General features: G+C 39.5%; 2 protein-coding genes across 3 annotated transcripts in view; one reads left to right on the forward strand and one right to left on the reverse strand.

The window, feature by feature from the left end:
* Positions 1-2,081: 2,081 nt before the first annotated feature.
* Positions 2,082-8,079, forward strand: RpL38 (ribosomal protein L38). Its single transcript, XM_089240146.1, has 4 exons — positions 2,082-2,304; positions 4,184-4,244; positions 5,589-5,711; positions 7,989-8,079. The coding sequence occupies exons 1-4, from the start codon at positions 2,302-2,304 to the stop codon at positions 8,012-8,014; spliced, it is 213 nt and encodes a 70-aa protein (XP_089096272.1). The 5' UTR covers positions 2,082-2,301; the 3' UTR covers positions 8,015-8,079.
* A 1,385-nt stretch (positions 8,080-9,464) lies between these two features.
* Positions 9,465-24,083, reverse strand: part of LOC149079423 (lachesin-like) — a 50,613-nt gene continuing 35,994 nt past the window's right edge. The window contains exons 6-9 of one of the 2 annotated variants that reach the window (XM_089239964.1): positions 21,505-21,792; positions 15,399-15,479; positions 11,128-11,229; positions 9,465-11,039 (exon numbers count right to left, since the gene is read on the reverse strand). In XM_089239964.1, coding sequence (XP_089096090.1) covers positions 10,957-11,039; positions 11,128-11,229; positions 15,399-15,479; positions 21,505-21,792 — 554 coding nt within the window. In that variant the 3' untranslated portion in view covers positions 9,465-10,956. Of the gene's footprint in view, positions 11,040-11,127; positions 11,230-15,389; positions 15,480-21,504; positions 21,793-24,083 lie in introns of both variants that reach the window. The other variant, XM_089239963.1, reaches the window with a different exon arrangement.

Below are 24,083 nucleotides of genomic sequence, written 5' to 3' on the forward strand. Positions count from 1 at the left end.
AATTTAGTGAACAACCAATTGCGAATGCTTTCCATGCACATACGCGCCTTTAGTTTTCCTCATCCAGTTCAGATTGTCGTCCTTGCCAAATGTAGACATTTCTACGCCGAGCACGAGGCTAAAGCCGGGTTTTCCTAGGAGCAGGTTTACTGTGCGGCGCAACGTGATTCGCCCAGCGCGACACGCCGTCCACTCACCAATAAGAAAAGCAGCATGACTGTTTTCCTACAGAGCACAATGCACCTCACGACAGCGTTTTACGTCGGGCGTGATTAGCGGACTGCGTCTGGAGGAGTCAAATGCATCGAGCACCGCGCGTTTTGCCGAGGTTCGCTTCACTCATGTGTGTTTTTTCCCTCCCCTTCAAACTGGAGCATGCAGATGACAGAGTAGCTGATGCCAAGGCCATATAATTAATATAACCCTCCTGATCCATGGAGGAAAGAATAATAAGTTATTCTTTCCTCCATGGTCCTGATCTGATGCGCCCCGCTAGGAAAACACAAACGCGTAGCGTGGTTATGTAACTCGTTGCTGCCGACGCAAAATTATACTGTTCGGTTCACGCTGGGCAAAACACCTATTCCTAGGAAAACCCGGCTTAAATTCAGGTTTTCCTAGGAAAACCCGGCTTAAATTCAGGTTTTCCTAGGAGTCAAATTTTTGCGCCGTGTGCAGCGTGAAAACGCTGATTGGTTAAAAACCTGAAATTCTGTTTTTTTTTACCAATCAGCATTTTCACGCTGCGCGAGCCGTAGAAACCTGCTCCTAGGAAAACCTGGCTTAAGCCTTTTTCAACGGCAACTTCCAGGGACCTACTTGGGGGAGGGGGCAATGAAAAGTTTGTCGGCCTTAATAATTTAAAATTTTAACGCCGGGCACGAGGCTAAGCCTGTCTCAACGGCAACTGGGGAGAACTGTATAAAAGTTTGTTGTTCTTGCTTATTGGAAACTGAACTGAATGAAAACTTCCACTCAATTGACTGAGATTGATTCTGAGGTTAGATAACAGCACCAATACTAGAAATTAATCTGCGGAAAAACACCTTTTTTTCACCCGTCGTCTGCTTCTTCTTTTGCGTATCTATTTATCAGGCCATGAAAGAATCATTGTTTCATCCAGCGCAGTTTAAAGCCGGGTTTTCCTAGAAATAGATTTTTAGCACCGCGTGAACCGAATTAGACCATTTCGCGCCGGCAGAAACGTGTTACATAATTACGCTACACGTTTGTGTTTTCCTAGAGTGGCGCATCAGATCAGGGGGGCTATATATATTATAGTATATTAGTATATATACTACATATATATATGGCCTTGGCATCAGTTACTCTACTCTGTCGTCTGCATGCTCCGGTTTGAAGGGGAGGGAAAGAAAACAGAAGAATGAAGAGAACATCGGCAAAACATGAGGCGCAAGACGCATTTGACTCCTCCAGAAGCAGTCCGCCAATAACGTCCGACGTAAAGCGCTGTCGTGAGCCGTATTGCGCTCTGTAGGAAAACAATCATACTGTTTTTCTTATTGGCGAGTGGACGGCGTGTCGCGCTGGGTGATTCACGTTGCGGCATGGAAAACCTGCTCCTAGGAAAACCCGGCTTAATGGCTATGCATGTTGGGAACTGAATTGAACAATAACTTCTGCTCCATTGACAAAGACTTGATCGTCCCTACATCAGCCACTTTTGATTCTTTGATTAGATGGCAGCACAAACACTATAAATCAAATGACGGAATAACTATTTTTACCTATTATCTGCACTTCTGATGCCTTCACGTTTGCCCACGCAAGGTATTATTTTTTGTGATAATTGATTTTCTGCCGTATTTCCCTGCATTTGGGGGACGGACTCAATTTCCGGTATTTTACTCTAGAAAATATGGTCAGCTCAAGTGAGAGGCACCAAAATTTACTGGACGTTCAGAATTCATAGGGCTTTTCTTATTTAAATTTGTGTAGTCATAATAATTATTTTTTTATTCATAACAATTCATTAAAATATTGAAATCATTTAAAATATAATTAAAACTATTTATTCTAATATACATTGAGGCGGAGGGTTATGGTATCACGTTCGTTCCGAAGTGTTTGTTTGTTTCTGTTTTCACTCATCCGCGCTTAATGGTGGATGTTAGATTTTATTGAATTTTAGGTTCAATCTATCTCCATCCGAGTGTTTATTCGTTTCTAAACAAAGTTAAACTCTTTCGTTGGTTCGGAAAGAATTGTTTATTTATTTGGTTGTGAATCTTTTGTTGACATCTCGTAGCTGTGACTTTGTAATTACATTCTCAACTAACCATGGTAAGTGATGATCATTGATATAGTAATATCAACCAAATAAAATACTAATGTATTGCACAAAGTTTAAAAAAATAATAATGGTATTTTTCACTTATGATTACTATAATATAACTCGTGCTTACATCACAAATCGTGTTGTTTTGGGTAGATCATCTTTGTAATGTGTAATTATTATACAATATAGAGTATGGCATATTGGTGTACTTTCCATGTTGAGAAAATATATTGCTACATGATGTACTGAATATAAATTCAAATACGAGTAGGTATTTTGTAAGCGCAGTCGAACCGCGATTAGCAAATTGATTAAAACCTACATTTTTATTCGTTCAATCGAGATTGAAATAAACACTAATATATGCGTGCAAACTTCTAAAAAGTCGGTAAAACGGGGTCCAACTGTCAGCAGCCGAAATTTGTGCCCCCCCCCCCCAATGTGTATGAACAGAAATACTACTAGAAAATCAGGCATGAACCTCGTCTATATTCCTCTGTGAAACTTGAGAATTGTTACATGTGGGATAAAGATGAAAATTTATGGTTGCCAGGTGGCAACTAGACATTTGAGAGTGGAAACAGGTTTTTTGCTATAGTCGTTGTTAAGCTGGGTTTTCCTAGGAGCAGGTTTCTACAGAGCGCTCAGCGTGAAAACGCTGATTGGTTAAAAAAACTTGAATTTCACGATTTTAACCAATCAGCATTTTCACGCTGCACACTGCGCAGACATTCTACTCCTAGGAAAGCCCGGCTGTAGTTTTGTTTCTTCATTTGTAGCTATCATAGTTTCCTTAACCCCTTCACATACCGTTATAGGCCTGCTGCTCCCTGTGGCGAGACTTTTTAATGGGGAGATCAGCTCCCATTTACGCCTCAAAGTTGGAAACTACAAATTCTAATAGTAACATTGGTAACATAATACTGTAAAACCTCATTACAATGGGCTGTGAAGGTTATCTATTTTATTGAAAGCCCAGTTTATAGTAATTCTTGTGGGGGTGTAAAGGAATAAGGTGTACAATGTGCACTGGTTAGCTACAAAAAGTGTTTATTATATCCAATGAAAAACAGCCCTCAACGTAGGTTAAATTTGAAAAGATGTGGTATGCACATTTTATTAATCTTAATTTTCTTTGCAAATGGTGAAAGTCATGCAGAGCATCTGTATGTACCTAAAACAATGCATTTATCAATGTTTAATCGGTTGCTTAAAAATGTAAAATTTGTCAGATAAAAAGGAGCACTTTTTATCATTATTACGATTTTTCTTAACTTCGTGAAATGAGACATCCATTATGAGGTTCTGATGTATATGGAAAATTCTAAAACATTGTTAAATCAGAGTTCGTTATATTGGGGTCCAACTTCAAACACCACCAAAACTTCAGATAATGTAATAAAAGTGTCCACAATGCGGGACAACATATCAGAATTTCTTACTGTGTTGCTTTTTAATAACTGTTGAGTAGGACATTATTTCATACTCATCTACAGTTACTGAGGCGCACAAATGAAAGTATTGGGAGAAAAAAGGGGAGCTCTTCAAGTTGTTGGTAGTCCCTGTATTTAGGGGTTTCAAGCATATATGCAGGGAACGATTTGCATATTTGTGATTATTTGAGGTTAAGCTTGATAGATTAGCAAGCGAACCTCTCATGATGTGATAGTTACTTGTTTCATTATTTTCAAAAACACGGCAAGACTTAATATGTCACTGGCAAGAGGAGTGTGACATCTCTTCTAGCAAGTCTTCTGCTGTACACCTAATAGACATCTGGTGTTTTTTTACGTATCCTCTTCCATTTTTTAGTAGCGATTTTTTTTCTGTTTCATGCAAAAATATAAGTTCAAAGTGCATTAAAATTTTTTCTTTCCTTTCTAGCCGAAACAGATTATGGAAATCAAAGAATTTTTGCTGACAGCAAGGCGAAAGGATGCTAAATGTTAGTGTTACAATTATTTTTATTATGCTATAAATATATTTTCTAAATAAATTATGTAATTTTAATTTTGGTAAATTTCCTATGTACAGATTACTACTGTTTTGCAATGTTGTTTATATTATCAAACCTGGTTAAGCACAATTTTTGGGGTTGCCAGTGGGATACAGTAAAACATTGTTATAATGACACATTTAAAAAGTAAAAAAAAAAGCGCTTGCCCTCACCTGCCAGGATTATATTTTGATTGTTCTTGTCAATTTTCGCAATTATACCTGGACCTCGGATAATGAAAAAAAATTGTTTTTTCTTTTAGTAATTAGTGTTTTCATTAAAAATTTGCAACCAAAACGTAATCAGTTATAGTATTTTTCGATACTCAGAGGCCATTTTCATAATGTGATGAAATAAAGAAAACGTAGCACAAGAGCGTAGTTATAAATACTAAATAGCAAGAGATAATGTTATGGAAGGCTCATGTGGCATCATTTTTTAACCATATTGCCAGGCTCAACATTTGGGTGGGGGGGTTAAAAATACATTAGAAATAGTGTATATATATATATGCATACATATACACACAACAGGGTTTAAGCTGGATAAAAAATTCCTTTAGCAAAAAAGCGAAAATGGGGGGAAAAGCTTTAGCTAAATGCTGCAATGCTAATGTAATGATTGATGGTTGGACGTCTACTCGTTGCATACCTCCTGTACGCATTTTTGCGAAAGTAGTTGCTACTTTTTTCGCATTCTACGATTTTCTTTCGCATTTTGCGAAAAATGCGACGGTAGCTTAAACCCTGGCATACATGTTCCTTGTCCCCCACCACCACTAGAAAAGTTGAAATGATGGTCGTGATATTGTGATAAAAAGTTAAATCTATGTATTGGGAATTCATGTCACGCCTTCCAGAGTAATAATGAAAACAAAAAAAATAATTTTTCTTGAGGAAAAAAATAATTCTGTCCATGGTTGTAGCTAGCCATTCCTGTGAAATAATTTGAATTTAGGCCCATTCTGCCCCCCCCCCCCCACCTTTAAATGGATTCTGTGCCTAGTTACAGCCCTGCTTCTGTCCTAAGGAATTTAGATGGTTCCTAAATTTTTATTTTAGTTTTTTGCTGTTAGATTCCTATGCATTACTTATTACATTTGGATACCTTCACATTTAATTTTTCATTCGAAGGTTTGTATGATCTTTGTATCAAAATTGTGTAGTTTGTTCTAATAGTTGAAATTTTCATTATTATCAAACTTCGTTTAGTTCTTTACAGTGCTAACATCTAAAAGATTATGTTGCCCAGCTTTTCTTTTTCATAATGTTCTTTCTATATCCCTGTTTTTAGCTGTCAAGATCAAGAAAAACAAGGATAATGTCAAGTTCAAGGTTCGTTGCAGCCGATACCTTTACACATTTGTGATTCAGGATAGGGAGAAGGCTGAGAAACTGAAGCAGTCTCTGCCGCCTGGTAATTATTTTATGAATACATTTTTTTTCCTCTGTACATATTTTTTGAGTGATTTTTAAATTATTTTACATTGTCATATTTACTTTTATACATAGAATTCATCCCTAGATACTAGAGAATCACAGCACGTGTTTATTATTAGTACAGTGAAACCTCACTTCAATAATACTCACTATAATGATAAATTTCTCAACATTAATATTTTTTCAAGCCTTGTTTGAAAATATCTATGATGTTAAACTGCTGCCTCTCGATTTAACAATTATTTCTATAAAATGATACCTTTTCTTGGTCCACAGAGTATCGTTATATCAAGGTTTCACTGTAGTTTCAATTTAGAGGGTTGGTCGATGGGACCAGTTAAATAACGCAGCTGTCACATCTCCCAAGTTTTGTGAGAGGTTTAAGAATTCCTTCTCCATCTCTCAGTTACTACTGAACTTCCGTTTATTTCGTATATCTCACGAACTTTGGCAGTGAGTGAAAAAAAAAAATCCCTACTTTTAGAGCATTGCTTCTCAAACTTTGGCCACCCATTATTCCTCATAATAGTTTCGTAGATATTTTCCCTTATAAAATAATGACTTTGAAGCATAAATAGGCACACAAATCAATATAGCTAGCTAATCGTGATGCCCCTAGGCCACATGTTTTCCTATCTTGTTTCCACTTATTTTTTTTAAATGGAATTATTATAATTCTCTTTTATTATCCAAATCTTTTGACCTGGAAATAATGAATCTGTTCAACTCAAAAGTTGAACTGAAAAAGTAGTGGAGGGAATTTTTTAACCTTTCATTTGCCTCCGCTGCAGCTCCACACATATATAGATCATGGATCAGTGCTTGACAAATCCTGGGCTTTGATTCACCATGACGACTAGAAAATCTGTATTTGTGCCTAAAATTTTCCATATTTGGTTGACAAGTTAGTCTAATCGTGACGAAATTTTCAGATTTCATTGTAGTGTCTTTCTACGTGGAAAGACATAATAAACATTCAGGAATGACATTTCCCCTTTGGTGGAAAGGCTTATATGATTTCTGAAAACTCTGCATTTTCTTCAGACGATCCCAGTGATATTTATAGCTGCCGTCTCTCTTCTATACCATCTCTCAGGCTTCAAAAATTATTATTTTTCTCAAATTTTGATCATTATTGAAAAAAAAAATCTTTTTTTTTTCTTAGGGGAAAAAAATATTCTGTAAGAATTTATCCGGGAAAAGTATGTTGCTTGTGTTTTCTTCTTAAAATGACGCTCATGTGCATAGAGTAAATTGTTGCGAACATACCAAATCATGATAAATAGCTAGTGCCAGTTTGGTCTCTATGCAATCAAGATGACCTATTATGGATGACCATGTATCATGTTTAGTCTGTCTTGCTTTTTGCCCAGATAGGGACTATTTTTTTTGGTTGGTCAGGTTTTGATTTGAGTATGCAACAACAGGTAATGTGTCTTGCTTTTTTGCGACAATTGATGACCTGGTTTTTATTGGCAATTGCTATCACTGTGACATTTTTACAAAAAAAGAAAATCCATAAATTTTAATTTCTTTAATACTTAGATATTTCTTCTCAAAGTAGACTTGTCCAAACCAATTCTGACTACTATTTTTTTTGCTCCTCGCTCTCTTGTGGGACTTGGATATGCCTTTCTAGTTCCCCCTCCCCCTGTTGAGTACTTTCATTTTCTTCCCTGCCATTTCACAAAAGCCCCAGAATGTACCTATACTCCCATTCTCTGTCATCCTTGGCCGTCAATGGGTTAATGAAAAATTCCTATTTGGTTTTTAATAAATGCCTTTTATGTTTGAGTATGGTTTTTATAAGGGATTGAGATCTGCAGAAAAATCCCCTTAATTCTCATACTAAAAAGTTCGCAGCTATTTAATCAGAATTTTATCGTTCTGATAAGATGTTTGCAGTAATTCAAAGCTAGATAATTCCCAGTTTGCGAGGGAGACTAAAAACGTTGGTACTGGCACCTAAAATTTTCTATCTCTGATTGATAAATTAGAATTTGAGGATGACACAGAATTTTGAAAATTTTTATCAGTGTGTCTGTTCACCAGCATGAAAGTAAGATTCAAAAAAAAAAATATTATTTTAGACCCCTTTTCTCAGGAAAATATTGACATTATAAAAAAAATTCTGTGGTACTTAAATTTTTTTTTAAATTTGTGGAAGTTATTATGTGTTTTTGTGATGAAAATAAATTGTCTTATATACTAGTTGTTTATTTAGGGATGTCTGATTTCTTTGATTTCTTTTTAGGTCTTCAAGTGAAAGAGCTGAAATGAAGCGCTGTCATTGTCTTGTTTGATGTACAGGTGGTTGTTTCGTAATAAAAAAAACACACATACCATTCTGAAGCATGTTTTTATTACACATAGCCTTTCAATTGTCAATATCGTAAACTTTGCTTTGTACATGATAATTTTTTTTTCTAAATACTCTGGTCTTATTCTGTGCCACTTGTTTTAGTATAAGCATGAATGAACACTTAGCAGATGATTCACAACAGGACAGTAAGTAATCGGATAATTTTCATAATGATTGATCAGTCTAATTTTTACAACTTTAATACAGCAAAGTAAATTTGAAAAAATAAACATTTTTTTACTATAATTTCCCATGTATGAATAATTGTCATTTTTCAAAACATAAACATGTGGTGTTATAGATGTAAAAAGAACATTGTTTTCCTATGAAATAGCGACAAACACCTTCCATTATAATGGTAATACCTTTTTATCACTATGTACAAGGAAGAAGTCGTAATAGAAGTACAAAACTAGCCTTGAAACAGCTGTCTGTTGTTTTATTTGTTATGTTTTTAGGGAATGTCGTTCCCTAAAAACATAAGAAATAAAACACCAGACAGCTGTTTCAAGGCTAGTGTGGGTCTTTCGTCAGTGAGGGGAGCTTGGTTAACAATTTCTCCTGCACCCTATTTTTTCCAATATTTTTCGTCTCTAGTCATATAATCACTTTCTTTTCCTCTACCATCATCATCACATCATGCGTCAGCATAGATTGGACCACATGTTTCATTTAAGTGAGTTACCTGTACTATAGCAGGTTATTTTATTTTTTCTACTAATGAAGGGCTACATTATTCTCGAAACAGCTGTCTGGCATTTTATTCGTTACGTTTTTAGTGAAGATCTTTAGACTTCTTCTTTGTACTTACATTCCCCATCATTTTGTTACTGGTGATAACAATTGTAACCAGAAATTTGCAAATTTAAATTATAGGATGCAGATCGAGAATGTAAGGAAGGGTAAAGGGGGCTGCTCTGGCTGGCAGATTTATGAGGGCCTTAAATTTTAGAGAAGAACAAAAATACTGTTCTAAAATTTTTGAATTTTACTGTAGAAGTGATGGTGAAATCACGTTTCCACAGAAATGCTCATTACATATTTCCCTCTTTGAATTAGCAAAATTTGCATGTGCGAATTATTCACTACTGCAAATTTTACACGTGAAGTTATGGTAATATTCCCCAGAATTACAGAACAAAAAGTAATTTTTTAAAATTTCAGAACCAAAATGAGAATTTCTGAATAAATAAATGATTTTTATAATTATTGAAAAAAATAATTTCCGCACTGGTGGAAGAAAGTACAGTATTTCACAGTTCATGAAAATTATTGAAATAATATCAGAATTGATGAAAATTCATATTTAAGGAATTAATTGAAAAATTTTTCACAATTGATGTGAATTCATATTTAATGGGAAAATAATTTCAGAATTAATGACAAAAATCTCAGAATAATTAGTTGAGTGTTAATATTGAGTTAGTGCTGAAATAGACAAAACGCCGCATTGAATTTGCCTATATTTTAACATGGTTAAACTCATTTTCAAAATTTTAATAAGGTTGAATTAATTTTCCCCCCCTATGAATATTGAAGAAACTTTGCTACTGACTACATTTTATTTATCAGCAGGTAGAAAACTTTGCCCAAGAATATGAAGACACCAACGAATAAGGCAGATGCACGAAAATACAAAAAATCCTAATGCATTTCGGCACCAATGGGTGTAGTCTTCAGAGGAAAAATATTTAACCACTAGTCAAAACACTGACAGAGTTTCCCACTTGGGTTGAATACCAAATGCTTGGTCGCTCAGCAGGAAAAGTACGTCTGTTCACTTCAAATGTCATTGAAGTGATGTGAAACGTGACGGTTGAAGTGAACAGATATATTTTTTCCGCCCAGCAACTGAGCGTTAAGATTTTGTATTCAACCCAAGTAGGAAACCCGGTCAGCGTGACCAGTAGTTTTTTCCTCTAAAGACTACACCCATTGGTGTCGAAAATGCATTAGGATTTTTGTGCATTTGCCTTATTTGTTGGTGTCTTCTTAAAAAGGTAGAAAACTGTCATTAAAGGAAATTTTTCAGTTGACATTTAGTTTAGATAATTCTCAGGTGTCAATTTTTTGTCCAATTTCACAAGAATGACCATGGAGAGTTCTAATGTAATATTAATGACGTGATATAGCTGTAACATATGTATATTTATTTGGCCACAACTCTAAATTATGAATAAGATTCATCTTGGGAGGCTATCATAAAATAGACTGTGATTTAGAGAAATAACTTCGTTTACTTGGTCCATAATTTTCGGAGTGTTAAATGGCTACTAATATCAAATTAATTACCTTCAAACAACACTTAATATTTTTGATATTACGAATGTCAACAGAAAAGTTACCAGAACAGTAAAGTTTTAGTTTTTGATGCTAGAGAATGAATTCGTTCAAATCATGTAGCCTTTGTTGAATGTTGTTTTGATGTTTGGAGAAGAAAACATTGTCTTGAATCATTACAGAGCTTTGACTGCTTGGCTATCAAAATTTGCAATTATTTTTTTTATTATGAAATCAGGTTTTGTTTTTAGAATGGAATATTTAGTTACGATTTCACTCGCTGATGTCAGTGACTTATCGTGACAACTATTTGCTAAAACTTACTGATTGGAATGGTCAATATATTGCATTATAGAAGCAGTCTGAAATGTATCACTGTGTGCATTATCGTGGAAACATGTTAGAAGATCACTGGGCTTTATATGTAATGTACACTTGGATGCCTTTGAAATGTCCTGTACAAACGGAATACGTTTTTGTAGAAATTTTTATGACTCGGCTAACTTCTACGTTTTCATGAAAAAATTGACTCTTCATCTTGATCAATTGCTTTTCTTCCTCTCCTTGCAAATTTTTTCTATCAGGTTCTCAGACGTGTTAGTAAGCAGATGAATGATGGCAGTATCAATGTATAGATCTTGTGGGTGGGTGTTAAAGCAGATCCTGAAAGAAACAATTTTTTAAAGCATGATAAACTAATGTTGATATCAGTACAATATTGGGGAGGACAACAGTTTTTCCTTATTTTTACCTGCTCCTTGGAGATTCATTTCTGTTTCGTGTTGCAAGATGCTCTGTTCATCTGGGAAATCATCGTCGTTGTCTTCCACGGTTTGTTCCTCTACAACTGGAGCTGTGCGTAATACATTTGAGAGAGAATTTCATGCATATTGATCAATGATGTGGATTGAATTAAGAATGATTATCAATATTTTTTATAAGCTTAAAATTAGTATATAGACTGTTAAGACACATACAGCAGAGACTTTTTAACGGGGAGGTCAGCTCGCATTTGCGCCTCGATGTTAAGAGCCACAGAAAACCAACTTCAGCCGCCACCCCTTTAGCGACGGTGTAATGTTTCAATTTAACTGTTATAGTCACGTTTTTATGCAGCTCTCCAATATGTCGATTGAAATGAACTTATCAAATTTTGTTGCAAATGTACCCCTCCAGAGGCGTACGCAGGTAGAAGAGCACGTGCTCCCCCCGCCCCAAGATAAAAAATGTTATTAATATTTTTGTGATAAAAGTAAATATAGTAATGATAGGTTTTTCTTTGAAAAATTTTCGGAAGTCGAAAAATGCCGGAAATCGTCAGAAATTGATTTTTCTTTTACGTGAATACGTCTTGCAAATCATCTGACGATACTGGGTGCAATCGCAAAAAGTGTGACGAAATAATTTAAACGCTCATATCTCAAGCAGTATTCATAATATATCAGTGCTTTTTATGTCTGCTTCTCTTTTAGGCAAATACAATGATACCTCTTCTAGTCTGGGCACCAGACTTGCAGCCCGCTTTCGTAACGAAATTGTTTTACGCTATATCTTGGGAGGTTCGCAGCACAAATAGAAGCCAATGGTGTCGTCTAATAGGTATTTCTGAGACAAATTGAATGATATACCACTAGTTTTACGCAGGCCGTCCGGAAAGTAATACCTGTTTTTAAAACAAAAATAAAACACTAACTACTTGTAATTTTTTTACAAAACTTTTTATTTTGCATTTCCATATCTTATGCTACTTTTCTTCATACTGTAGTTCTGATTTAAATTCAGACATTTGTCGTATCTTTTAACGAGCTTATGTCGTATCTTGCAACTGAGATTTGAGATGTTATCTGTCTCACTGCAGGGTTCGCCGGCTCGTACTTTTCTACCTTGAGGCAACGACGACGGTTCTTTTGACCCGGTCCTCTCGTCAGGGCGTCGGCATTTCTATGCGCTTTTTCCTCAGGAGGCTTCTGCCAACGGGGATGAATCAGCACCTCCTAGAGATAGAAGGCCTCCGCAGTGTTTGCCATAAACGTCATTCAGACCACCTAGCAAGTTTGCCACATTTTGAAACACAGCATCCTATTTCGTTTCTTATTTTGGCGTAGAATTTTCCTGATTGGCTCACAAATACCGCATAGTGATTGGATGTGGGGCATAGAAATCGCCAATTCTGAACCCGATCATTTCTTCTCCTCACGACGATGATACTGGCACGAGCAGGGAATTTTTCCCCCTGAATATTCTGAGGGAAAATGGGCTACTTACTGACGTCACAAGCAGACTGCAGAGGTCTTCTATCTCTAGGAGGTGCTAGGATGTCCATTCCGGAAGCGGTAAAGGGGAGGAACCCTTTAACCGCTTCCGGAATGGCCTTTCTGTGGATGAAATTCGTTACGACCACATCCAAGTAGGGCGATGTTTTTCCTCAGCATGTGCAGCTGGTCGTTTCTCATGTCCAAGGAAAATCCATGTTTCCCCAGGAAGTCCAGTCCGATGATACACGGGTCTTATGCCGGCCACGAAGACGGTATAGACGAACTTCACTGAGATTTACAATTTTCCGCGCACAGTCATTTTCTCTCCCGTGACTGTCTGCAGCGTCAACGATGGTGGTATGTAGAAAATTCGTTGCTGGAATTTTTGAGCCAGGTCCGTCCTGATGATGCTGACGTTGGCTCCGGTGTCGATTACCATTCTACATGGGAGTCCATCTATTTCTCCTCTCACGTAGAGTCAGTCCATGTTGTCCACCATGCAGCTGTGAAACGTGGTACACTCGACATGGCGTATTTCCTGTACCGGCAGCCGCGACTTAACATGCTCTCCGCTGGTGACCTTTTTCAGGGCTTTTCCAGCCCACCCGTGACTTGTCTTTCCGGTTCCCGCGATCGTTGGTGGCACTCTTCAGGAGTTCTTTCAGCTCTTTGACGATGTTCGCCGTAGAATCCTCCGCAACGGCACCGCTGACCATTCGTTTGTCTTTCCTCGAAGTTTGCTGGGCTGCTTCGAATTTCATAGCGTAGACCAGAGTACTTCTCACGTCCTTGTGTCGTAAGTTGCAGCCGGTGAAAGTCCTTGAGATAATTATCTCCAAACCTCAGCTCGAGTCGATCCAAGTGATCTGGAAATGTGTCCGGGCCGCTTAAATGCTCTGGAACTGTGCCACGCATTACTCAGATGATCCGTAATTATATGCCGAGGATCACTTAAATAATCTGAGAATGTGCCACGGGTAACTTGAGTGATGTAGAACCGCACTGGAGGCCACTTAAATGTTCATTTAAGTATGCGGGCCTTTATGCGATTTATCATTATATGGCTTAGAGGGTGTGTCGCAATGAATTTATTAAAGATAAATTTGAGTTCATAGCCTTCAAATAGCATTGAAATTAATAAATTGATTATAATAATATATAAAAGTATTTTCTTCCGAAATTTCAATTAAAAACATTTTTTTTTCATTAAAAAATAAATTTTTGATCGTTGGGGGGAGAGGGAGCACGAGCTGATGACGAAATTTTGCTGACAAGGGGGGGGGGGGATCAAAAATGGCAAAATTCGAGAGACAGTTTTCACAGAATTTTATTTCGTAGTAACAAGTTGGTGGCGCCACTCCCGAAAGGTCAAAAGAGATTCTCTAGACAAATCTAGAAGCTTCGAGCATATTTTCACATTTCCGGTTTGGCGACAGGAGATTACTGTCCCGAGGTATTCTTCAAAAATTTCGGAAAGACCTAATTTTCGTAACAATATGGAAGATAATCGATTATTTCCCAACGAAACATATCAAGGACTTGTTTCGTTTTCTCAGCAACGTGAGGCCGTGGACTGTCATGCAGAAGCACAATGCTACACGACAGCGTTCCGCGCCTTCGATTCTGAATCGATTGACACAGTTTCTTCAGTGTTATGAACGAACAGATGGCTAATCTATCACATCACCGTACACGTCTTTGATTTTTCTAAAAATTTCATTTGGCCCCCCACACTTTTAGCGTTCAAATAATGAATTACAGGCCTTACTACAGAAACTGCGGCATGCTCAATTTTTTAGACATTTTGATCATTCACCAAAACAACAAAGACTGTCAGAACGCGATGCAAACTTGCACACACTTAGAGGACAACTGAATGAAATTGGTTGACCTTGAGTCGGACAACTGCCGCCGCTAAAATAGCCTGCAAGCGCAAACGGGCATTACTTTCTGGACGACCCTCGTAATACCTCTTTCGGTCTATGCACTAGGCTCGTGGCTCACTTTCGTAACAAAATCGTTTTACACTGTATCTACAAAGGTTCGCAACGCATCTAGACGGCATTGGTATCAGTTAGCTATTCCTAAACAACGAAACGCACTGAACTGTTGTGACGTGATTTCACGTCATGTCAGAGACTTGTGAATTCTGATTTGTGGACGAGGGAATTCCACACAATTCGGTCTTAACACAAATCTTATGATACCAAATAAATCTACCACGCAATTCAAGGCACAACTAACGTATTCACGTCAAAAAACTTGCGGCTGGGTCTATGACATTTGGCCTTTAACGATGATTGTTTTCTACCTTTGGCGAATATTGGCGACGTTCCATATTTTCCATACCGTTTCTTAGACAATATTTGAAAATTTAGTCTCTATTACCTAAAATGTTCTACCCGTTTTAACACCCCCATGCCTTCCTTTGCGCCCTCTGCATTTGCACAGCACGCACTGCCCTAAAACCGCTTCTGTGTGTATGTACTTGAGTCAACATCGGCTATAGTAGATATAGTATATCTAAGATCTGCTATAGCTGGTATTGGTACTCTACGTTGATCCAGTTGGAGTGCCGCCTGGTGGGCATGACAGAAATTAGCTTTATGAAACAAAAAAACTGGCTTTCCCCTTTATATGTAACATGCATGTGACAATTGTGCTCGTTAATTAATTATTCACTGGAATTTGTGTTTCCAAAAATATTTTTTGATTCCATAATTATTTTTTTAAAAATGTAATGATTGATGTTTGATACCTTTCTTACCCCATATTTCTTCCTCGGTCGGAAAAATAGGCTTGACTGTCGTCGATTGCAGCCATATTGGTGGCCTTTGTACTTTTGTTTCTGAATAAGAAAGAACTCAAAGTAAATAATCACTCATGGAACTTCATGAACACATCCGAAGTTTCGAACAAAGTGATTGAAAGAAATAACGCAATCCATAATAATAGGTAAAAAATTATTTTGAGATTTTTTGTATAATTTTATCATCAGAATTCTCATCACGCAGCATTTTTTAACAGGGCAAACCAAGGGGTGGGGGCAGGGGGATTTGCTGCCCCGTGTTCCGTACCAGAGAAGACGGGTGCCATTCACACTGGAAGGCTGGTAGCCCAGTGGACGATCAGGCTAAGGCCGGGTTAAACTATGAAGTTTTGTAAATGCTCATTGATAAAACTTGAAAAATGTAACCAATAAGATCATTGGTTACATTTGAGCCAATGTAACTAATGGGCTTATTGGTTGTTTTTTTTTCAAGTTTTGTGGAAGATCTTTTATCAAACTTTTATAGTGTGATCCCGGCCTAATTGCACATTCAACATTTTATAAGGGTCGTTCAAGTGAAACATAGACAAAGCCTGTAACGTCGGGAATATTTGTCATGCGGCCATACTGCACAGAACGTGTGAATTTTCAGAGATAACTTCGCTACGTACAGTGACCATTTGTAACTGCAGAGATGAGTGATGTATACAGGGCCGCAAGTAGATGCTTGGTCACCCGGGACAAGCGCGCATTTTGACGCCCCCTTGTAATGTTGAAGGAGAAGTTTCAGAATGAAATTTGGATCCCCCTCTAGGGCACGAGACCCGCCTACTCCCCCCTAGTTGCGGCCCTGGATGTATACATCCAAGCAAGTACAGCTTGGCGTTATTCAGTTTTTGTGCAAAGAAGGTGTATCCAAGGGACCATTCATGTTGGAGTGGATGCTAGTTGGGGCCACAATCAACGGTCTACGCTATTGCGATACGTTACAACACCTTCGAAGAGCAATTAAAAGCATGCGGCCATAAACACACACTGCCCAAAAGCAGCAAAGAACACTTTGCGTGCTTTCCGCTGGGAAATGTTGGATCACCTGCCTTAGAGTTCGGATCTATCGTCTTTCGATTACCACGTGTTTAGTCCGTTAAACAAAGCCCAGAAAGGTCAACGCTTCACCTGCAACCGTGCAGTGCTTGATGCAGCGGTGTGTGATGGTGTGGAAGAGAGAGAGAGTAGTTCCATCGTCAGTCTTCGTCCTTCTTCACGGAAGGCATCGGAAAACTCATACCCATGGTGGAACAATTGTCTAAACAACAAATAGGGGTGATTATCTGTACATATATAGGTTTCCTCGAAACCTCATCACTATGCTTCTCGATTGCTGTAGTGTTCATTTCCCCCAATGAAGTACCTGTAATTTTTCAGACACCAGTCTATGTTTCACTTGAACGACCCTTGTACATTGGGGTGAAAGTGCTTAGTTGCCCAGTTGATCAAGTACAGTGAAACCCCTCTTAACGGTCACTCCTCAGATGTGGTCACCCCTGTTTTACGGATGCTCACTAGATGGCAGCACAAGTTCTAATATTTCACCCACTTTTTGCTAGATTTTCAATGAATTTTTGCTAGATTTTCAATGAATTTTTGCTTATATTTTCTTGCTAATGTTTGGCAACTCTGACGTCAGTTTGCTGGTTGTGCTCATTTATTTTACATGATTCCAGACTTTAATATGGCCAGCTCTAGTTATTGTCGTCTATATCACTAAGAGAAGAGATTCCGAAGAGAAAAAATTGATGCTATCGAATACAGTGAAAAAACCTAAAGTGGGACTTGGTGCTCTGTCAATTGAATGGGATGTCGGGAGGACACACACGCTCATTGCCATAAAAATTTGTGCACCAAGAAGTAATTGTCGGATAGTAACGAAACTTGACATGAAGATACGTGTCTAGCAGATACGCAAATGATTATACGCACAGCGTGATTACGCAATGTGTAATGCCACCAGAGGGCGTTGAACTTCGTTCTCCTTGCCATATCAAAAAAGATACGCAGAGGAAGTTTACCTGTACTTAATCTGTTGCAGAGGGATGCTTTTTCATTAGGTATGTCGTTACGCCACCATCGAGGACAATGTGATCAGCTGTCAGAGTTCGAGAGGGGAAGAATCATCGGGATGATGGAAGCCGGGTGGTCAGCTTGGCATTTAGCCCGCCACTTAGGTCGATCTGACTTTACTGTGAGGTGTTGGGACCAGTGAATGAGAGAGAGGTCGCAAGCACGGCGGTCAGGCTCAGGACGCCCTCGGCAGACCAATATATGAGAAGCCCGTTACATCACTCGACAAGCGCACGAACAGCGCCAGCATCATTTTGCTATTCGGACACAGACAGCAGCTTCACTTCAGGCCAGTGCTGTCGTAAGAGCATCATGGGCCCCCGGACCAAGTGGTTTTTCTGAGGCCCTACCTTGTAAATTCTAAAAAAATGCAACCTGATTTCAGTTTTGTGAGGCCCCTCTTGTCTTGAGGCGCCCGGGTGGGCCCATACCTTAAGACGGCGCTGCTTCAGGCCCCTGTGTCTGTCCGTACCGTCACAGGGTGCCTTTCTGAAGAACATTTGGTATCACGGTGCCCACTACGTGCGCTACCAATGACACCCACTCACCATCGCCTCCGTTTGGAGTGGGGTCGAGTTCGACGGGATAGGACGGCAATCAAATGCAACCAGGTCTTCTTCAGAGACGAGTTGAGATTCAATTTGGGCAGTGATGACAACCATGTACGTGTGTGTGGAGGCCCCGTGGTGAACGCCTCAATCCTGCCTTTGCTATACAGCGGCACACCGCTCGCACAGCTAGTGTGCTGGTATTGGGTGCCATCGCATACGACACCCGGTCACCCCCTAACATTCATTCACAGCACCATGTCAGCCAGCCCTGCGGTACGTTCGTGACATCCTTCAGCCACATGTGTTGCCATTCATGGCAGGGTTCCCAGGAGGCATGTTTCAACAGGACAATGCTCGACCACACGCAGCAAGGGTATCACAAGAATGTCTCCGCCACATTAACACCCTTCCTTCGCCTGCCCGATCCCCAGATTTGCCACCAATCGAGCACATCTGGGATCACTTTGGATGACAAGTTGGGCAGCCTAGGAATTTGATTGAACTAGAGGCTCGCTTACAGCAACTGTGGAATGAGACGACGCACGACACCATACGGGACCTAAATGCTTCAATGTCCACCCGTATCGCATCGTGCATTTAAGCTAGAGGTGACCCAACAGGGTACTAGAACCTCTATTCACTTGTAGTTTTTCCTGTAACAAATTATTCTTTTGCTTTAATTAGGTAATCACTTATATCACCGTTGTACTCACATATATAAAATTTCGTTCTATTAAGACACCTCTTTCTTGGTGCGCAAATTTTTATGGCAATGATGTGTATATGATCCATTTTAAAGCAAAAGGAACATTGGCAGGAACAATGGCTGAACAACGGAAATCAAGCTAGAAAAAAATGAATTTCCGAAGACACAAGAAGGTGGTTAGATGCTCGTCTACTACCACGAAGATTGCCGTCATGTCCCAGGTTCGAATTGGGAGAATATATAAATTACAAAATATTCTTCCCTAACGAGCTTGAAGTGACTGCCGATAAATCGTGCCTTCATTTCCAACCCAACTCGTTAATGGCAGTAAATTGCAATATAGCGATGTGGATGGGGAATAGTCAGATTGGGGGTTAGGGGGGCACGTCCTGAACATACTTGTCCTTGAGGACCTATTATATTCTTGCACTGGATACCCAAACAGCACTGATGACAGTGTTACCGGTTGTTTTCGATAGGCTAAAGCTGGGAATATTTAGTATTGTGAGAAACAAAGGGTGAGTGAAGCATATTAAACATTGGTGGAGCGGCGATGTGTCACATATATATCAGTGACTAATTTGAGTAACTTGATTAATCAGTCAATGATTTTGAAGTGAAACCTCTGTAGTTACGGTGCAGCGATATTTTTCTATGTATCACAAAAAGTGAACCGGTTCCGCAGAATAACGGTGTAATAAAAATCCGAAGAGTTGGGTTGCGAAGGTAGTGTCAATAGAGTGTAAGAGAGGGGGGGGGGTTATATAGCAATATAACCCAACTTACGCGAGTTCAGCGATCTTTTGCCAAAAATGCAAATTTTCCGAATTCAATCGTGATTGTGGGGTTTGCATTTCTAAACTTCTTGAGCATAGGTGGAGATAGACTTGGAAGTCTGAGGAGGCACGGTCATTATTGCTGGTGGGGGGGGGGGCACGATGATGATGATGTCGATTCATATATACATTAGATCAGTCGACTCCACCTTTGAAGCTGGGGAATACCCCCACGCCCCTCGTATCTCCGCCCATGTTCTTGAGGTTGCTCAAAGATGGATTCTCGGCAACCAAGTAGGAGAATGGTAAAGTAGAGACAATTCCTACTGGGGTGCCGAGAGTTCATAGTATGAAATAGAGCCGAAAGAAAATTGCCGATGTGAGGCAGTAAATCTACTACCGATTGAATACCAAATTTGCAGTCCAAGCTCGATTCCATATAATGTGGAAAAAAAAATACTAATTCCAATGTTGGGATGAAGGTTGGGAAATCTTCCGGCTGTGATGTAGACCAAGTGGTCCGATCGAATACCAAATTTGCAGTCCAGGCTGCGCTCTAGACCAGCACACATTTTGCAGCTGCGCAATACTATTCCGGTTACCTTGCGGGTTTTGTCTTCCAGAACTTCTTGAGGTCGCTCAATGTTGGGTTTTCGTCAACCAAGTGGGGCAGTGGTTGTCAAAATGTGCTTCGCGGCTTCTAGGAGCGTCGCCAACGTTTGTCACGGACATCGTGACGTGTTGGTGATATTACACAGGTGATTCAGAAAAGATGGGAAAAACTTTAAGAGGTGATAGTACACACCAATACAAACAATTGTCGCCAAAAGAATGTATGGTCTAACACGATAGCGCATTTCGAAACGGCCGCTCTGTATACGTTCAAACGGCATTCCTGTTGAAATTTATCGATAAAAAAAAGAACATCATGCATGCAAATCTAACCTGGGAAAGAAGAAGAAACCGTTTGCAAAACTGCGTCACAGTGGATCCCGTTTCGCACAACTGCCGATGCAAGCGCGCAAATGTTTTCGGATTAGGCAACTGTCTGTGGGAAAAAACGCTTACCGCACATTCGTGCTGCATATCTGCTTTTTCAGTATTACTAAAGTACACCATTATCCCGTACGTTATAACTGTTTGAACGGTTACACGCTGGAATAACTTCACAGAGCTGGTTTACGCGCCTTTTATTCACTGTGACGCAGATTTGCATACGGTTCCTTCTTCTTCCCCAGGTTACATTTGCATGCATGATGTTCTTTTTCTTCCGATGAATTTCAACAGGAATGCCGTTTTAACGTTTGCGGAGCAGCCATTTCGAACGCACTAGTGCGCTAATGACAATTGTTTGCATTGATGAGTACTATCACCTCTTAAAGTTTTCCTCATCTTTTCTGAATCACCCTGTATGTAAAATGAGATGTCCTGACCGACAGATTCATCATCGCCGCTCCGAAACCGCTGAAACTATAAATATGAAATTTGATCAATATTTTCATTTTATGATATAAGGACTCACTAAGAAAGGGTTTTCCAAAATTCAACATCTCTAAGAGGATCATAAGTGGGGGATGGGGTTCAAAGATTATATGGGGCAATTCATCGCTGAACCCAAACCCCGTTGAAGCTATCATTAAGTTTGATCAGTAATATGTTTTATAATGTAAAGATTCGCTAAGACGGGATTTCTGAAAATTCAACCCTTAATCATCTCCGAGCAATTTTCAGATTACCAAATTCATGCGAGTGAAGCAGCGGGTAACCAGTATATATATATTGATATATTCCCATTCTCGTCTTTGAAGTCATTCTTTTATAGATGCAGAATATCTACTAGACTATTTTCTGGGAAACTGGGGATGAATTATGACTCGTGCAAGGGAGGTGTGAGTCCTCCCTTGAAAATTTGAGAACCATTTCTGCATATCATAATATGTATACTCAACTATATAAATTCACTGATCCCTCAGTCTCTCCAAGAGCATTTTTGGATACACATTTGTACACCCCGTAGTCATCTTCCTCCAAATCCTTGATAACCAGTTTCATGTCTACCTTGTAGTCGGTGGAGACGAGGAAAGTGTCGTACTTCTTGCTGGACTTGGCTATGACGTCACCGTCCCTTGTCCATAGGTTAGTTGCTTTCGGGTGAGCTTCCGTGTGGCATTCCAAGGAGATCGTGCTACCAATGGCACCGCCCACAAGTTGGTTTGGAATCCAGATCATCGGCGGAACTGAAAACACAAGATAGTCCGAAAATTTTTCACGAAGCCATAGAAGTTCATTTATAGGGAGTAACTTTTGGAATCAGTCCAAGGATTCTTTCAATTGCATTGTATGTAGGCCTATACAGTATAATAAGTATTCATTCACTCATGATCGTGAGCGATGCTCATGAAAGAAGAAATGTCTTGCAACGTGTCTAAGACATTTCTCTCATGAGCATCACTCACGATTACGAGTGAGCACTTATGCATATAATGCAATTGAAAGAATCCTCGGACTGATTCCAAAAGTTACTCCCTCTAAATGAACTTCTATTTTTACGTACAAGGTGGCACATAAAATGATATTAATAGGACTATCCCTAACAGAAACATATGTCGCACAACCAGTCCTCACATTATTAATGGTCCAGTTAATGAGTACCGTTTTGCACATCCTGTCCTTAACGCCTGTGTGGTGCACGACCAGAGGTGTTCTGATAGGAGGGGGAGGGGGTTAAGTCGAGGGTGACAGATTTGAAGAATGATTGGTCAAGAAAATTAGAGTGGAATGGGAGAAGGGTAACAAAATTTGTATAGTCCACAGGCAGCAGCGCATAACCGTAGGTCCGCCTCTGTCTAGAGAGCGAGAGACTGAGCACCCGATAGAGTGACAAAGAGAAAATGCAAGCGTTTAAGTGACCGAAACAGTGCTGGTTATAGCCAAGAGTGACAAATTTAACGACTGAGTAATCGAGAAAATTTGACTAAATTGGGAGAAGGGCGGCAAAACCATAAATCCGCCTTTGTTCACGACGGCAGGTGACGAATTTAATTGTCCTTCCAAGTACATTCCAGACATGTTCAACCGTCTTGTCAATTTATTCGATAGAATATCTTCACACACTGTCGAGGTATTCGGCCGCCAGTTCGACTCAAGTATGTAGTCGAACAGCACGATATCCAGAGCTTTCAGGGAAGAGAGGTGATCTGGTCTCTCCGATCCAGGTCTATATCGATGAACGTTGTCACCCAGGAACTGAGAGCCAACTGTACCAAAATGGGTCACTCGTGGGACCGTCCGAAATCTCTTCTCTCCACCTCTGAGCAGTCATGTGTGCGGCCATCTCACGCCGTGTCCGAGCAGGTCATGGTGGTGCTTCCACAGTCTTGTTTATCTCTTCCCTTGAAATTGGAGCACGAGTATCGGGTCCCGGGTTTCCCCCAAATCAAGATACGTCAAGAATCTGTGTCCAGGTTGAATCTAGACTCATCACTGAAGGGCACTTGGGAAACTGATGTTGCCTGTACCGTGACATACACCACTCTCTTGTGTGAGGGAGTGAGCGGGATGTAAACAGCAGGTTTTTTGTCATCATGAGACCTTCAGGGGCACTTGTGAATCCAGGTCGATGTGCTGGTGCATCAGAGGGAGTAAAGGTCCTATCCTCATGTCCGGTACTTTACGAGACAAATTCATTATTTTCCGTATCATTTCAGGCTTTTAGTGCCCGTCATCACACTGACGGGAGAAACCGCACCTCAAATCCACTACGGCACCAAGATATTTTTTGTGCGTGACAGGGTAAATGTTTGTGCCTTGCACCACAATATGAGCATAGAATGGTAAATCAGTCTTATTTGTGAATCAAATAAATAGATTTATCGGCGTTTATCTCAACACGGGTTCTGACGCAACAAGCGCTCGACCAGTCCCAACATTTCCTGTAGATTTGATAGAGCCTTGCTAGGTTCCTTTTCTGTATAGCATAGGGCGCTGTTATCAGCGTAAAGAGCTGTAAAGCCCTTAGGGGCAATAGGAAAATCGTTCATGTGGAAGTTATGCAGGATGGGACCCAGCACACATCCTTACGCAATTGAGTGAGTCTAAAATTTGATGTGGAGTCGTTTATATGTACTCAGAAAGTATGCGAGTCGAGATAATTGCTCGCGAATTTAATGATGTTAAATGGCATTTTCATGAGAATCATCTTAATCAGGAGCCCTTCATGACAAACTTTGTCGAATGATTTTTGCAGATCAAAGAAGGCCATTGCTGCAATATCTTTATAAATTTTGGCTTCCTGAATGCATTCTACAAATCGTAGTAATCGGGTAGTGGTCGAGTGTCCGGTTGTTCGGGGCCAATAACATTGTTATCCTCAGTGTGTTTATGGATTCGTACTGCCACAATTCTTTCAAATAACTTCCCAAGTGAGCTGAGAAGTGAGATTGGGCGTCAATTCTGAGGAAAGTGGTCTTTCCTCAGCTTTGGGGAGAATCTTAATTCCAGCTCACCGGGAAATGTTTGGCAATTTACC

Source organism: Pholcus phalangioides, unplaced genomic scaffold, assembly GCF_987345545.1.
Source record: "Pholcus phalangioides strain wild (caught in Gottingen) unplaced genomic scaffold, Ppha-v1.0 ptg000012l_1, whole genome shotgun sequence".
Lineage (NCBI taxonomy): Eukaryota > Metazoa > Arthropoda > Arachnida > Araneae > Pholcidae > Pholcus > Pholcus phalangioides.

Excerpts from the sequence above, each read along its gene's own strand:
- RpL38 (XM_089240146.1), top strand. Across the intron at positions 4,245-5,588 it reads AAGGCGAAAGGATGCTAAAT|CTGTCAAGATCAAGAAAAAC; the intron begins GTTAGTGTTACA and ends CCCTGTTTTTAG. Across the intron at positions 5,712-7,988 it reads GAAGCAGTCTCTGCCGCCTG|GTCTTCAAGTGAAAGAGCTG; the intron begins GTAATTATTTTA and ends ATTTCTTTTTAG.